Raw genomic sequence first — 17,217 nt, 5'->3', positions numbered from 1 at the left:
ATTGTAATCCATAAGCTGTACTTTGGAAATTTATATTCATTAAATAAAAAAAAGAACATGTCTTCAAAGAAGGAGGTACCTTTCTCTGAAGGGAGGAGAGAACTTCCACTTTGAATATGACATTGTCTATAAAAGATTGGTGTCAGCGAACTCAAAAGGCTTACATAGCCTTGGCAATTCATGACTAGAGCCTAGGGATATTATTGATGCTATAAACAAGGGTGTCATATTGTTAATTCAACAACAGGAGTCACATGAGAAGAGATCCTAATGTAGGATCTCTGTCCTAGGTGTGTTGTTCAATGTGAATTAATGCTATAACTAGTACTGAAACAGTATTTTACACTTTATGTTCTGTGTTGGTGCAAACTGATGAAATCCTTTCTTAATATATACTACATCGATCTTCTGTATATAAAGATAATTGAGAATGAATCTGATGTCAATGGAATGGGAGAGGGAGTGGGAGATGGGAGGGTTGTGAGTGGGAGGGAAGTCATGGGGGGGAAATCCATTGTAATCCATAAACTGTACTTTGGAAATTTATATTTACTAAATAAAAGTTAAAAACAAACAAAGAAAAAAGATAATTGAAAATAGATCTTAGTAAAAAATAATGGGGATAGGAGAGGGAGGAGGAAGATTGGTCAGAGTGTAGGTGTGAGGGCGGGTAAGGTGGGAAGAATCACTGTGTTCCTAACGTTGTATTTATGAAATGCATGAAGTTTGTATTCCTTAAATAAAAGGTTTCTGGGGAAAAATAAGAAAAACAAATAATGTGTAGGAGTGATTTGACATTTTGATATTTGGCCCTTGTTTCTACTCTTGAAGAACAATCTTTTTTCCCTCTTACTATTTGTTGAACTTTTTACTTAGTGTAGGGATAATCTTATGAGTGTAAAGTAAACTGAAAGCAGATCATTGTAAAAACTAAGGGAATAAGAGAGGAGCAGGAGGAAGTGTGGGAGCATGGGCAGAATGGAGGTTAGGGTGGGAAATATCACTATGTTCCTAAAGCTTGCATATATGAAATAAATTTATTTACCTTAAATAAAAAAAGTAAAAAGAGCATACGTGGGGGTTCAGATCTCACAGGGGAAGCACAGGCTATGCTGGGGATCATTGATTGTCAGATGCCAGTGCGAAGCAGAGGAATGCATAATATCGTCCTCCTGGCCCCTCTTTAAGTGTGAGTTACTGTAGGAATTGTTGCAAGAACAGCTACAGTCTCAGAGTTGCAGGACACAGAAGGGACTGATCCATCTTCCTACAGGGCATGGGAGAGTGATGCTGAGGTTTGTGCCCTGGCCACTGAGTACTGTGTGCTATGAGATATTAGAAGGGGACTTGGACTTCTTCCAGTCTTGTCCTCTGGGGTTCTGTATCAGCTACTGCTGATGCCAAAGCCCAGGAAGCGAAGGGGGAGTTCCCTAGATCATTCAGAACAAGTTAGCATATCTCTGAAGCTTGTTCCCTGCAATTGTGCAGCTGCAGTGTGCACAGGGGCCTGCTCTCTGTCTTGTACAGTGATCTGGCACTTGCTCTGAGGGCTTTTGGTAGTGATAGAATAAGATAAGACAGATAAGGGTAGTTTAAGATAGAATGAAATGCTGTCTTCTCAGATAGAATGAAGTGTAGCTGTGGTGGTCCTGCAACAACTTGGGTATGGGTCTTTGCAGGCGTCCATCTTGAATTCCTTTTCTGGAGCAAAGCAGTTGCTTAAACCCCAGAGAGCTTTCTAAAGTCGATCAGAATCCAGTGAGGATTGTGGAATTCGGTACTTGGGGTTGCTGGTCTGTGGTGATGGTGGAGGTTGCAGAACCTTTTGCTTACTTTTTCTCTGAAAGATGGTGTCCTCGGGGGCCAGAGACACAGGTTGAGAGCTACAGTGTACTTTGCTCTTTATTCTCTGGATGTTGAGTTTCTGAGTCTCTTTACTGTTTAGAGTTCTCCTTCTTTCCTTCTGAACTTAACCACCAGTCAGTCCCTTAGAAACCCACTCCTTTGTCATTCCTGTACTCCCCCATGGTAGAGGTGAGTGTGGGGCCTAATCAGCCATCATTGATCTCTAGTCTCTCCTAGACATTATATTATTTAGCATTTGAGAATGAGTAGCAATTACAAAGTGGGGCAAGCATAATCATAGTAATTTTTATGTTATCTCTTGTGGAAAAGTTAATGGTAAAAGGACCTGGCACATTTTAGAAGTTAAATCAATAACCATCCTTATTAGTATCTTCTTATTAAGAATTTCTGTATGCTGTTGAAGGTACATATTAGTTGGGAAAGAATTGAATACATACCTCCTGCTTGCATTTGATTACCATTATTGAGACATTACATAAAGGAAAGATTTTCTGACTACATTGTCATTTGATCAGTTTTCCCTTAAGAGTTTTAGGGAGGAGGCAAGATGGCGGAATAGGAAGGGAGCACACTGATAGTCCGGGGAGAGATAGTTTAATAAAAGTGGAGATACTGCAGGTTCAAGGAAGAGTAGGGGAGGAAACAGCAGAAGAAACTCTTCCGGAACGCGTGATTCACAGTGGACCTGCGTGGAGAGCATGGGAGCCCACAGTTCGGGACACCAGCGGCAGACTCAACACACCAGCGCTGGAATGTGAAGTGAGCCGAACCTCAATAGCCTGAGACACCGGCAGGCAAGCAGAGAGAGGAGACTAGAGGGAACGACCCCCGGGGAGGGGGGAAAGTTCACCAGGCTAACTGGAAGAGAGAGAGAGAGAAAAAAAAAAGGTGACTGGTACGGACATGGGTTTCTCTCTCTCCGCTCACCTCTCAAGGGCGAGCAAGACATAAAGAGCAGGCACCATCTTGGACATACGTCATAAGCAGAGCGACCTCAGGTCTGCACCAGCCCTGAGCCCACCAGAACAACCTGACTCTGGGCGGGGCGAATTAACAGGAGATTAGGACCTAGTAAATTTGTGGTGCTACTGAACTGAGACTGTGACAAAAGAGATGGTGGGGGAGAGAACTCACGGAATTCACGTGAGTACTCTCCAGAGACGCTACAATTCCATAACTTTGGCAACCCAGTGGGAGACTGAAGGAGAATTTGAGCCCACTCTGAGGGCCGAACAGATTCCCTGTGTGGTCCTTGGGAAAGAGCTTCCGATCTCTGGCTCCTGTGGGTATATCATTTGCCTGCTAACTACCACCAACTTCATTCAGCTGTGCGGAATTACTTCCCTTTTGAATCAAAAAAAGAGGGAGAGAGGTTTACCACGCCTAACCTGGGAGTGTCACCTTTGGCACACCAAACAGAGCTCTCAGGTCACACCCATCCCAAGCCTCTAAGGCTCCCTCAAAAACAGACAGTCCACTTAATCTAGAGTCATAGTATAACAAGAAAAAGCACCACAGTGAAGAAACCAAATATCTCCAATATGCCAAATAACAAACGCAAAAACCGAGGTAATAAAAACAAGGAAGTCACCATGACGCCCTCAAATGAAAAAGACATCCCAATTCAAGATTATGAAGATGATGACATAGAAGAAATGCAAGAAGCAGATCTCAAAAAATTAATAAGAACATTAAGAAGTTCTCAAAAACAAATTCTTGAACTACAGAAATCCTTAATGGACAAGATAGAAAATCTCTCTCGTGAAAATGAAATATTAAGGAGGAATCAAAATGAAATGAAACAACTAGTACTACAGGAAACTGTGATAGTGATGAGAAATCATCATTTGATTTCTCATCACTTCAATAGAAATCATCTATTGAAGAATTCAATAGATCAAATGAAAAACACATTAGAGAGCCTTACAAACAGAATGGGTGAAGCAGAAGAGAGATTATCGGACTTAGAAGACAGAGAACAGGAAAGGATACAGTCAGACCAAAGAAAAGAAGAGGAAATTAGAAATCTAAAACATATTGTCAGGAATCTGCAGGATACTATTAAAAAAACCCAACATTCGGGTTCTAGGAGTTCCTGAAGGCATGGAGAGGGAGAAAGGATTAGAAGGCCTTTTTAGTGAGATATTAGCAGAAAATTTCCCAGGTTTGGAGAAGGACAGAGAAATCCTAGTACAGGAAGCCCACAGAACCCCTAATAAACACGACAAAAAGAGATCCTCACCACGACACGTTGTAATTAAACTCTCCACAGTGAAACATAAAGAAAAGATCCTAAAATGTGCAAGAGAGAAACGTCAGATTACTCTCAGAGGATCTCCAATCAGACTCACAGCTGACTTCTCATCAGAAACCCTACAAGCTAGGAGGGAATGGCGAGATATAGCCCCGGTACTAAGAGAGAAAAACTGCCAGCCCAGAATATTATATCCTGCAAAGCTATCATTTGTGAATGAAGGTGAAATAAAGACTTTTCATAACAAACAGAAATTGAAAGAATTTGTCGCCACTCATCCAGCCCTGCAAAAGATGCTTAAAGATGTGTTGCACACAGAAACACAGAAACACGGTCATCAATATGAAAGAAGATAAAGGAAGGAAACCTCACAGCAAAAGATCACAGGGAATTCAAAGCATATATTAGAAAATATCTTTGGCAAATGGCAGGGCAAAGTTACCACTTATTAATAGTCACCTTGAATGTAAATGGCCTGAACTGTCCAGTTAAAAGACACAGATTGGCTGATTGGGTTAAGGAACAAAACCCATCTATATGCTGCTTACAAGAAACACATCTTTCCAACAAAGATCCATACAGACTGAAAGTGAAAGGCTGGAAAAAGATATACCATGCCAACAGAAATGAAAAAAGAGCAGGCGTAGCCATCTTAATATCGGAGAACATAAACTTTACCACAAAAACTGTTAAGAGAGACAAAGAGGGACACTACATAATGATTAAGGGATCATTACAAAAAGAAGATATAACAATTATCAATGTATATGCACCTAACTACAGGGCACCAGTTTATCTAAAAGATTTGTTAAGGTACTTAAAGGGAGACTTAGACCCCAATAAAATAGTACTGGTGTACTTCAATATCCCACCCTCAGATATAGACAGATCAACAGGACAGAAGATCAACAAGGATACAGTAGATTTAAACGACACTATAGCCCAAATGGATCTAACAGATATCTACAGAACTTTCAATCCTACAGCTAAAGATTTTACATTCTTCTCAGCAGTACATGGAACCTTCTCTAGGATTGACCACATACTAGGCCATAAAGCAAGTCTCAGCAAATTCAAAAGAATTAGAATCATACCATGCAGCTTCTCAGACCATAAAGGAATGAAGTTGGAAATTAGCAACTCAGGAATCCCTTGAGCATACAGAAACACATGGAGATTGAACAACATGCTCCTGAATGAACAATGGGTCATAGAAGAAATCAAAAGAGAAATCAAAATTTTTCTGGAAGTAAATGAGGATAACAGAACAACATACCAAAACTTATGGGACGCAGCAAAAGCAGTGTTAAGAGGAAAGTTTATATCAATAGGTGCCTACATCAAGAAATTGGAAACGCACCAAATAGATGAGCTTTCAATTCACCTCAAGGATCTAGAAAATCTGCATCAAACCAGACCCAAATCTAGTCGGAGAAGAGAAATAATTAAAATCAGAGAAGAAATCAACAGGATTGAATCAAAAAAAAATTACAAAAAATCAGCCAAACGAGGAGCTGGTTTTTTGAAAAAAATAAACAAAATTGACACCCCATTGGCCCAACTAACTAAAACAAGAAGAGAAAAGACCCAAATCAATAAAATCAGAGATGAAAAAGGAAACGTAACAACAGACACCACAGAAATAAAAAGAATCATCAGAAATTACTACAAGGACTTGTATGCCAGCAAACAGGGAAGTCTATCAGAAATGGATAGATTCCTGGACACATGCAACCTACCTAAATTGAACCAGGAAGACATTGAAAACCTAAACAGACCCATAACTGAGACAGAAATTGAAACAGGAATAAAGGCCCTCCCAACAAAGAAAAGCCCAGGACCAGATGGATTCACTGCTGAATTCTACCAGACATTTAAAGAAGAACTGACTCCAATTCTTCTCAAACTATTCAGAACAATCGAAGAAGAGGGAATCCTCCCAAATTCTTTCTATGAAGCCAGCATCACCTTAATTCCTAAGCCAGAAAAAGATGCAGCACTGAAAGAGAATTACAGACCAATATCCCTAATGAACATAGATGCAAAAATCCTCAATAAAATTCTCGCCAGTAGAATGCAACAACACATCAGAAAGATCATCCACCCAGACCAAGTGGGATTTATCCCTGGTATGCAGGGATGGTTTAATGTGCGCAAAACAATCAATGTGATACAGCACATTAACAGACTGCAGAAGAAAAACCGTATGATTATCTAACTAAGAGACTGTTGACATGCATAGAAGTGTTTAGCAAAGTAGCAGGGCATAAAATCAATGCACAAAAATCAACAGCCTTTGTATACACAGACAATGCCATGGCTGAGGAAGAACTTCTAAGATCAATCCCATTCACAATAGCTGCAAAAACAATCAAATACCTTGGAATAAACTTAACCAAGGACGTTAAATTCCTCACTGTTCTTTCATTGCTTAGAAATTTCTTCTAATAGTTAGAAAAATGAAAACTATCTTTAAAAAACATCTGGTAACATATTATATTTTTGTCTTAGAAATAAATTTTTCATGAAGCTTAAAAGTGCATGTTACCATAAAATAGCAGAAGTAAGTATTCTCTACATAGCAATAAGTTAATTTTAAAAATTGTTTCACATAGGTATTTTATTTGAAAGGTAGAGTTACAGAGAGGGAGAGGGAGAGGGAGAGGGAGAGGGAGAGGGAGAGGGAGAGGGAGAGGGAGAGAATCTTCCATCTACTGGTTCACTCCCGAAGCAGCCACATTGAACAGTGCTGGGGCAAGCTGAAGCCAGGAGTCAGGAACTCCATGTGCATCTCCCACATGGGTTGCAGGGGCCCAAGCATTTGGACCATCTTCTGCTTTCCCAGACACATTAACAGAGAGCTGGATTGGAAGTGGAGAATCTTAGGGGGCTCAAAGATGGCAGAATAGGAGGGATCTCACTGGTAGCCCAGGAAAAGATAGTTTAATTAAAATTGAGATAGTGAAGTCTCAGGGAAGACTTAGGGAAAAAACTGCAGAGGGAACTCTTCCAGAATTAGAGGGACATGATGGATCTACGTGGAGGACACGGGCACCCACAGCTCGGGAGCCCAGCTGCTGAGAATCTTCTCCTCTGCACCAGCACTGGAAAGAGAGGTGAGGTGAAACCAAAGTAGCCCAAGACACTGGTGAAAAAGTGGCAGGAAGAGCCTAGAGGGAACGAGGCTTGAAGCCCCATGGTGGAAAGTACACCAGCCTAACTAGAGGAGAGAAAAAAACAAAAGGGACAGTATGGACATAATTCTCTCTATTCACACACCTTATAAAGGCGTGCAAGATAATAGAGCAGGCGCCATTTTGGACATATGTAACAGCTGCTCCAGAACAGGGCTCCACCCACCCTCAGCCAAACAGAAAAAATTGACTCTGGTTGGGAGTAGTAATAACAGGAGACTAAGACCTAGTGAATGTGTGGCGCTTATGAACTGGACTGTGAAAAAAAAACAGGGTGTGTGGGAGAATTCAGGTGTGGCTGAGACGTCAGTAGTCTTGGTGTGAGATGCCACAAACTTGGTAGCCTTGGCAACCCGGTGAGAGACATTGCAGGGGAATCTGAGCTTACCCTGAGGACTGCACAGATCCTTTGTGTGGTCCTTGGGACAGAGCAGATGAAATTTATACCCACTGGGGCTAGCACCCAGGCACCGATTGAAATCCAGGGGAAGAGCTCAGCTGAGCAGAATTACTTCCCTTCTGAATTAAAAAAAGGAGGAGAGAAGATTTACCATACCAAAACTGGTTGTGTCACCTTTGGCACACCCTTAACCCTGAAGAACTGAACAGAGTTTCTGGCCATACCCACCACAAGCCTCTAGAGATTTACCAAAAGCAGATAGTCCACTTAATCTGGAGTTATAGAATAGTGATAAAGCAACCACAGTGAAAAAAAAGAAGAAACCAAAGAATATCTCCATAATGCCAAACAACAATTGCACAAAAAAGTCAACAAGAACAAGGAAGACAAGATGATGCTCCCAAATGAACATGGCACTCCAATACAAGATTATGAAGATGAAGAGATAGAAGAAATGCAAGATACAGAATTCAAAATATTTATGATAAGAACATTTAGAAGTTATCAAAAACAAATGCATGAGCTACATAAATCCATACAGGACAGGAGAGAAAATCTCTCTTGTGAAAATGAAATCTTCAGGAGAAATAAAAATGAAATGATGAATTTAGTAGAACACAAAATTGAGATATTGAAAAGAAACCAAAAGGAAATGAAGAATTCAATAGAACAAATGAAAAACATATTTGAGAGCTTTAAAAACACAATCAGTGAGGCAGAAGAGAGAATATCGGACTTAGAAGACAGAGAACAGGAAAGGATACAGTCAAACCAAAGAAAAGAAGAAGAAATTAGAAATTTAAAAAACATTGTTGGAAATCTACAGGATACTATTAAAAACCCAGCATTCGAGTTCTAGGAGTTCCTGAAGGCATGGAGAGAGAGAAAAGGTTAGAAGGATGTCTTAGTGAGATACTAGCAGAAAAATTCCAGTGTTTGGAGAAGGAAAGAGATATTCAAGTACAGCAAGCACATAGAACCCCTAGTAAATATGACCAAAAGAGATCCTCACCGCGACACATTGTAATCAAACTCAACACAGTGAAACATAAAGATTCTAAAATGTACAAGAGAGAAACGTCAGATTACTCTCAGAGGATTTCCAATTAGACTCACAGCTGACTTCTCATCAGAAACCCTACAGGCTAGGAGGGAATGGTGAGATATAGCCCAAGTACTAAGGGGAAAAACTGCCAGCCCAGAATATTATATCCTGCTAAGCTCTCATTTGTGAATGAAGGTGAAATAAAGACCTTTCATAGCAAACAGAAATTGAAAGAATTTGTGGGCACTCATCCAGCCCTGAAATAGATGCTTAAAGATGTGTTACAAAGAGAAACACAGAAACACAGCCATCAATACAAAGAAAGCAAAGGAAGAAAACCTCCCAATAAAAGATCATTGGAAGTTCAAAGCATTTGTTAGAAAATATCTTTGGGAAAATGGCAGGGCAAATTCACTACTTATCAATAGTCACATTGAATGTAAATGACCTCAGCTCTCCAGTTAAAAGACACAGACTGGCTGAATGGATTAAGGAACAAAACCCATCTATTTGCTGCTTACAAGAAACACATCTTTCCAACAAAGATGCAGGCAGACGGAAAGTGAAAGGCCGGAAAAAGATATACCATGCCAACAGAAATGAAAAAAGAGTGGGCGTAGCCATCTTAATATCAGACAAACATAAACTTTAACACAAAAACTGTTAAGAGAGACAAAGAGGGGCACTATATAATGATTAAGGGATCAATTCAGCAGGAAGATATAATGATTATCAATGTATATGCACCTAATTACAGGGCACTGGTTTATTTAAAAGATTTGTTAAGGGACTTAAAGGGCGACTTAGACCCCAATACAATAGTACTGGGGGACTTCAATACTCCACTCTCAGAAATAGACAGATCAACCAGACAGAAGTTCAACAAGGATACAGAAGATTTAAATGACTTTATAGCCCATATGGATCTAACAGATATCTACATAACTTTATCCTACTTTAAAGAATTTACATTCTTCTCAGCAGTACATGGAACCAACTCTAGGATTGACCGTATATTAGGCGATAAAGCAAGTCTCAGCAAATTCAAAAGAATTAGAATCATACCATGCAGCTTCTCAGACCATAGAGGAATGAAGTTGGGAATTAGCAACTCAGGAATCCCTAGAGCATATGCAAACACATGGAAACTGAACAACATGCTCCTGAATGAAAAGTGGGCATAGAAGAAATCAAAAGAGAAATCCAAAACTTTCTTTAACTAAATAAGGATAACAACAGAAAATATGAAAAATTTTGGGATGCAGCAAAAGCAGTGTTAAGAGAGGAGTTTAGAGCAATAGGTGCCTACCTCAATTAATTGGAAAGGCACCAATTAAATGAGCTTTCAATGCATCTCAAGGATCTAGAAAAACTGCAGCAAACCAGACCCACATCTAGTAGAAGAGAAATAATTAAAATCAGAGAAGAGATAAACAAGATTGAATAAAGAAAAATTACAAAAGATCAGCCAAATGAAGAGCTGGTTTTTAAAATAAAAAAAAATGAAAAAACAAAATTGACACAGCACTGGCCCAACTAACTAAAAAAAGAAGATACCCAAATCAATAACATCAGAGATGAAAAAGGGAATGTAACAACAAACACCACAGAAATAAAGAGTCATCAGAAATTTTTACAGAGTTGTACACCAGCAAACAGGGAAATCTATCAGAAATGGATAGATTCCTGGACACATGCAACCTACCTAAATTGAACCAGGAAGACATAGAAAACCTTAACAGACCCATAACTGAGACAGAAATTAAATCAGTAATAAAGCCCCTCTAATCAAAGAAAAGCCTATGACTGGATGGATTCACTGCTGAATTCTACCAGACATTTAAAGGAGAACTAACTGCATTTCTTCTCAAACTATTCAGAACAATCAAAAAAGAGGGAATCCTCCCAAACTCTTTCTATGAATCCAACATCTTCTTAATTCCTTAACCTGAAAAAGATGCAGCATTGAAAGAGAATTACAGACCAATATCCCTGACGAACATAGATGCAAAAATCCTCAATAAAATTCTGGCCAATAGAATGCAACAACACATCAGAAAGATCATCCACCCAGACCAAGTGGGATTTATCCCTGGTATGCAGGGATGGTTCATTTTTTTTTATCTTTTATTTAATGAATATAAATTTCCAAAGTACGATTTATGGATTACAATGGCTTCCCCCCCATACCGTCCCTCCCACCCACAACCCTCCCCTTTCCCACTCCCTCTCCCCTTCCATTCACATCAAGATTCATTTTCGATTATCTTAATATACAGAAGATCAGCTTAGTATACATTAAGTAAGGATTACAACAGTTTGCTCCCACACAGAAACATAAAGTGAAAAATAATAGATGATTTTTTAAATGATGATGAAATCAGATCAGACCTATTGTCATGTTTAATCCCAGTGAGAGTCAAGTTGGGAATTGATAATTTCTTTTTTTTTTTTTTTACAGAAGATCAGTTTAGTATACATTAAGTAAAGATTTCAACCGTTTGCACCCCCACAGAAACACAAAGTGAAATATACTGTTTGAGTACTCGTTATAGCATTAAGCCTCAATGTACAGCACATTAAGGACAGAGATCCTACATGAGGAGTAAGTGCACAGTGACTCCTGTTGTTGACTTTACCAATTGACACTCCTGTTTATGGCATCAGTAATCTCCCTATGCACCAGTCATGAGTTTCCAAGGCTATGGAAGCCCCTTGAGTTCTCCGACTCTTATCTTGTTTAGACAAGGTCATAGTCAAAGTGGAGGTTCTCTCCTCCCTTCAGAGAAAGGTACCTCCTTCTTTGAAGACCTGTTCTTAGGGATGGTTCTTTGTAAAACAATCAATGTGATACACCACATTAACAGACTGCAGAAGAAAAACCATATGATTATCTCAATAGATGCAGAGAAAGCATTCGGTAAAATACAACACCCGTTCATGATGAAAATTCTAAGCAATGATATGATTATTTAGGGGCTACAAAGAACTCTACTAAGAGACTGTTGACATGCATAGAAGTTTGGCAAAGTAGCAGAATATAAAATCAATGCACAAAAATCAGCAGCTTTTGTGTACACAGGCATTGCCACAGCTGGGAAAAAAGTGCTAAAATCAATCTCTTTCACAATAGCTACAAAACAATCAGAAATCTTGGAATAAAGTTATCCAAGGATGTCAAAGATCTCTACAATGAGAATTATTAAATAAAAAAAAAGTAATAAAAAACAAGAAATTATCAACTCCCAACTTGACTCTCACTGGGATTAAACATGACAATAGGTCTGATCTGATTTCATCATCATTTAAAAAAATCATCTATTATTTTTCACTTTATGTTTCTGTGTGGGAGCAAACTGTTGAAATCCTTACTTAATGTATACTAAGCTGATCTTCTGTATATTAAGATAATCGAAAATGAATCTTGATGTGAATGGAGGGGAGAGGGAGTGGGAAAGGGGAGGATTGTGGGTGGGAGGGACGGTATGGGGGGGAAGCCATTGTAATCCATAAATCGTATTTTGGAAATTTATATTCATTAAATAAAAGTTAATAAAAAAAGTAATAGAAGATGATACCTAAAAATGGAAAAATCTTCCATGCTCATGGATTGGAAGAATCAACATCATCAAAATGTCCATTCTCCCAAAAGCAATTTATAGATTTAATGTGATACCAATCAAAATACCAAAGAAATTCTTCTCAGATCTAGAAAAAATGATGCTGAAATTCATATGGAGACACAGGAGACCTCGAATAGCTAAAGCAATCTTGTACAACAAAAACAAAACCGGAGGCATCACAATACCAGATTTCAAGACATACTACAGGACAGTGTAATCAAAACAGCGTGGTACTGGTACAGAAACAGATGGATAGACCAATGGAACAGAATTGAAACACCAGAAATCAACCCAAACATCTACAGCCAACTTATATTTGATCAAGGATCTACAACCAATTCCAGGAGCAAGGACAGTCAATTCAGCAAATGGTGCTGAGAAAACTGGATTTCCACGTGCAGAATCATGAAGCAAGACCCCCTACCTTACACCCTACAGAAAAATCGATTAAAGATCTAAATCTGCAACCTGACACCATCAAATTATTGGAGACAATTGGAGAAACCCTGTAAGATATTTGCACCTGTAAAGACTTCTTGGAAACCCCGGAAGTACAGGCAGTCAAAGTCAAAATTAACTATTGGGATTGCTTCAAATTGAGAAGTTTCTGTACTGAAAAAGAAACAGGAAAGTGAAGAGGCAACTGACAGAACGGGAAAAATATTTGCAAACTATGCAACAGATAAAGGATTAATAACCATAATCTACAAAGAGATCAAGAAATTTCACAACAACAAAACAAATAACCCACTTAAGAGATGGGCAAAGGACCTCAATAGACATTTTTCAAAAGAGGAATTCCAAATGGGTAACAGACACATGAAAAAATATTCAGGATCACTAGCAATCAGGGGGATGCAAATCAAACCACAATGAGGTTTCACCTCACCCTGGTTAGAATGGCTCACATTCAGAAATCTACCAACAATAGATGCTGGAGAGGATGTGGGGAAAAAGGGACACTAACCCACTGTTGGTGGCAATGCAAACTGGTCAAGCCACTATGGAAGTTAGTCTGGAGATTCCTCAGAAACCTGAATATAACCCTACCATTCGACCCAGCCATCCCACTCCTTGGAATTTACCCAAAGGAAATTAAATTGGCAAATAAATGATCTGTCTGCACCTTAATGTTTATTGCAGCTCAATTCACAATAGCCAAGACCTGGAAATAACCCAAATGCCCATCAACAGAAGACTGGATAATGAAATTATGGGAAATGTACTCTATAGAATACTATACAGTAGTAAATAAATTAAATGCAGTCATTTTCAACAAAAATGGAAGAATCTGGAAAACATCCTGCTGAGTGAAAGAAGCCAGCCCCAAAGGGACAAATATCATATGTTCTCCCTGATTGATGACAACTAACTGAACACCAAAAAGGAAACCTGTTGAAGTGAAATGGACACTATGAGAAACAGTGACTTAATCAGCACTTGTTCTGACTGTCGAGGAACAGCTTACTATTGTTTTTTTTAGTAGTTTTTGTTCTACTTAATACCACTGGTGGAACTCTTTAGTTAACACACAATTATTTTTAGGTGTTTAAATTAACTGAAAAGTGATCTCTGTTACATATAGGAGTGAGAACAAGAGAAGGAGGAGATGTACAGTTTGGGACATGCTGAATCGGACTTGCTCCAAATGGTGGAGTTAGAAACATTCCAGGGGATTCCAATTCAATCCCATCAAGGTGGCATGTACCAATGCCATCTCACTAGTCCAAGTGATCAGTTTCAGTCCAGAATTGATCATACTGATAGGTCTAAGATTCAAAGGGATCACATAAACAAGACTAGTGTCTGCTAATACTAATTGATAGAATAAAAAAGGGAGAGAACTATCCAACATGGGAAGTGGTATACAAAGCAGACTGATAGAATGACAGATGTCCTAAATAGCACTCTGGCCTCAGAATCAGCCCTTAAGGCATTTGGATCTGGTTAAAAAGCCCATGAGAGTATTTTCGGCATGGAAAGCCAAGACAATCTGGAAAAAAAAGAAGTCCTAAATGGGAGATCTCTGTGAGTGATATTCCAGTGGAAAGAATGGGCCATCCAAGAAGGAGGTACCTTTCTCTGAAGGGAGGAGAGAACTTCCACCTTGACCATGGCCTTGTCTATAAAAGATCGGAATCAGCGAACTCAAAAGACTTCCATTGCCTTGGCAACTCATGACAAGAGCCTAGGGGGATTACTGACACCATAATCAAGAGTGTCAGTTGTTAAGTCAACAACAGGAGTCACTGTGCACTTACTCCTCATGTGGTATCTCTGTTCTTAATGTGTTGTTCAATGTGAATTAATGCTATAACTAGTACTGAAACTGTATTTTACACTTTGTGTTTCTGTGTGGGTGCAAACTGTTGAATCTTTACTTAGTATATACTAAATCGATCTTCTGTATCTAAAGAGAATTGTAAATGAATCTTGGTGAAGAATGGGATAGGAGAGAGAGTGGGAGAGGGGATGGTTGCAGGTGGGAAGGAGGTTATGGGGGAAAAAGCTGCTACATTCCAAAAGTTGTACTTTGGAAATTTATATTTATTGAATATAAGTTAAAAAAGAAGTGGAGAAGCTGAGACTAAAACCAGTGCTCATGGGATAATGTCATTGCATGTGGCAGCTTAACCTGCTTATCACAATATTGGCCCTTATATTTTATACCCTTGATATGAATTTTGATATGTACAGTTTAAAAAATGAATTTAATGATTTCTTCCCTCATTTATTTTCCAAATTTCAGAATTCAGTGTAGGTTTGCAACATTTAATCTTGCTATATTAGTGTGTAGTGCAAATATTTATCTTCTTGACACTAAGTTCTTTTTCTGATTTTCTCTGCTCTAATTTTAATACAGTTTTTATTAATAAAACTGGACACATTATGGAATACCATGTGTCATTTCAATACATATATTCAGTCAAAAGACTGTCATCAGTGCCAGCGCTGTGGCCTAGCGGGTAAAGCTACCATGGCAGTGCCAGCATCCCATGTGGGTACTGGTTCGAGTCCCAGCTGCTCCACTTCTGAGCCAGCTCTCTGCTATTGCCTGGGAAAGCAGTGGAAGATGGCTCAAGTGCTTGGGTTCCTGCACCAGAGTGGGAGACTCAGAGGAAACTCCTGGCTCTGGCTTTAGATCAACCCTGCTCCATCTGTTGCGACCATCTGGGGAGTGAACCAGTGGGTAGAAGACCTCTTTCTCTCTCTCTCCCTCTTTCTTCTTCTTCTTCTCCTCCTCCTCCTCCTCCTCCTTTTCTCTGCCCTCCCCGGCCTCTTTGTAACTCTGCCTTTCAAATAATTAAGTAAATAAAAAAATAAGTAAATAAATCTTTAAAAAACTCACTGTCATCAATATTTTACCTTATTTGAAATTGTGATTAGAGGCATGGAGTTTCTTCCTTTCTAATACACACACACAAACACACACAGTGTCAAGGTTATTGTCAAATAAAATGTCCCCATGACTCTGTTGCCCTTTCAATCTAACTCTGATTTAGTAACCATTATCCAGATTCCCTCCTTCCACCTCAACCCTCCAAGCCTCTGGTTATCCTCATTCCCTGGTCAGATTGAGTTTTTTCCCTATTCCGAGTCTTCATCCAGTTATGGAGCCTAAGTTCTCTGGGTGCATCAAACATGATATTTGTCTAACTGAAGACGTTATCACATATAACCATATTCTTGAAAGAATGGAATTTTTAAAGCATATTTACGCTTTTATTTGGTGAAAAGGGAGAGTTAAAATGTAGGTAGGTTCTAAATCCTTGGTACACATCTCTAGCCCATTATCAATAATTATGTTTCAATTTTTCTCCCTACTTTGGAGGCCCTAGTTTGCCATCTTGAGTCCTACTCCATCCTTTTGCTCTTGCTGCCCTATCTAGAATGCCCTTTATGACTTTGCACTTGATCTTTCAAAATGTGGCCCTAACTTTACAGTGCTTTCTAAGCTTCCAAGTTCGAACTGTGGATTCTCTAATTTTTGCCCTTACTATATTTTATTGACTTCATTGGTAGAAATGTTGAATTATACATTTTTGTACTTTCCTATTTTGCTATATATCCCCTCTTGAACATATGGCAGGAAGTGCCCTCTGCTTTATTTAGCTTTTGTAAATGTATGCCTATAAGATGGAAGGCATACTAAATTTCTTACTGATTGAGTGGTTAAGAAATTGAGTATGTTAGCTGAAGTTATGTTTTTTTTTTCTCACTATAGAAAGACACATTACATCCAGCAAGTGGTAAGAGTGAGAATATTAATACTATCCAAAGTGCTCCAGGAGACCAAGCTACTATACAAGAATTAAATTCTGTTCATAGACTCCTCAAAGCTGATACAAGTGGTAAGTGAGTTTATATCACTAAATTTCTATTTATATGCTGTTGTATGAACTGAAATGCATAGCTCCAAATTTTGTTTTTCTTTTGCTATCCATTTTTTAGTGTTTTTCTTTTTGCTATCTTTTTTTATTTGACCATTTCTCCTTCCTGAAACTGCTTCAACCCTGTGAAATTCTTTCTTGATGTTATTTATAGTTTATTGAAATGTTTTGAATGGAGATAAGCATGTTTGTATGTATATAATTCACAGTTATAAATATGCTTATTAATGAATCTGTAACAACATTTTATATATATGTATTCTACCTTAGGATCAGAAGATGAAGCTATAGAATCACCGTGTGATTCTGAGGTACTGTCTCTTGTTATGATTTGTAAATGTAAGGGTTGCATGATATTAAAATGTAGAAATGGTACATTTTTTCTTTTTCTACTTTTTAAAAGTTATTTGAGAGGCAGAGTGACAGAGAAAGAAGACAGAGAGA

The 17,217-nt window shown here is 38.7% G+C and overlaps 1 protein-coding gene across 6 annotated transcripts in view; it reads left to right on the top strand.

The window, feature by feature from the left end:
- Positions 1–17,217, top strand: part of LOC103352426 (POTE ankyrin domain family member A) — a 204,348-nt gene that overhangs the window by 146,733 nt on the left and 40,398 nt on the right. For all 6 annotated transcript variants that reach the window (XM_051833797.2, XM_051833798.2, XM_051833795.2 and 3 more), the window contains 2 exons: positions 16,608–16,734; positions 17,044–17,084. In XM_051833797.2, the coding sequence (XP_051689757.2) occupies positions 16,608–16,734; positions 17,044–17,084 (168 nt within the window). The remainder of the gene's footprint in view (positions 1–16,607; positions 16,735–17,043; positions 17,085–17,217) is intronic.

Source organism: Oryctolagus cuniculus, chromosome 6 (assembly GCF_964237555.1).
Source record: "Oryctolagus cuniculus chromosome 6, mOryCun1.1, whole genome shotgun sequence".
Lineage (NCBI taxonomy): Eukaryota > Metazoa > Chordata > Mammalia > Lagomorpha > Leporidae > Oryctolagus > Oryctolagus cuniculus.
Note: the sequence above shows the minus strand (reverse complement) of the source record. Positions and strands in the feature narration are given on the sequence as shown.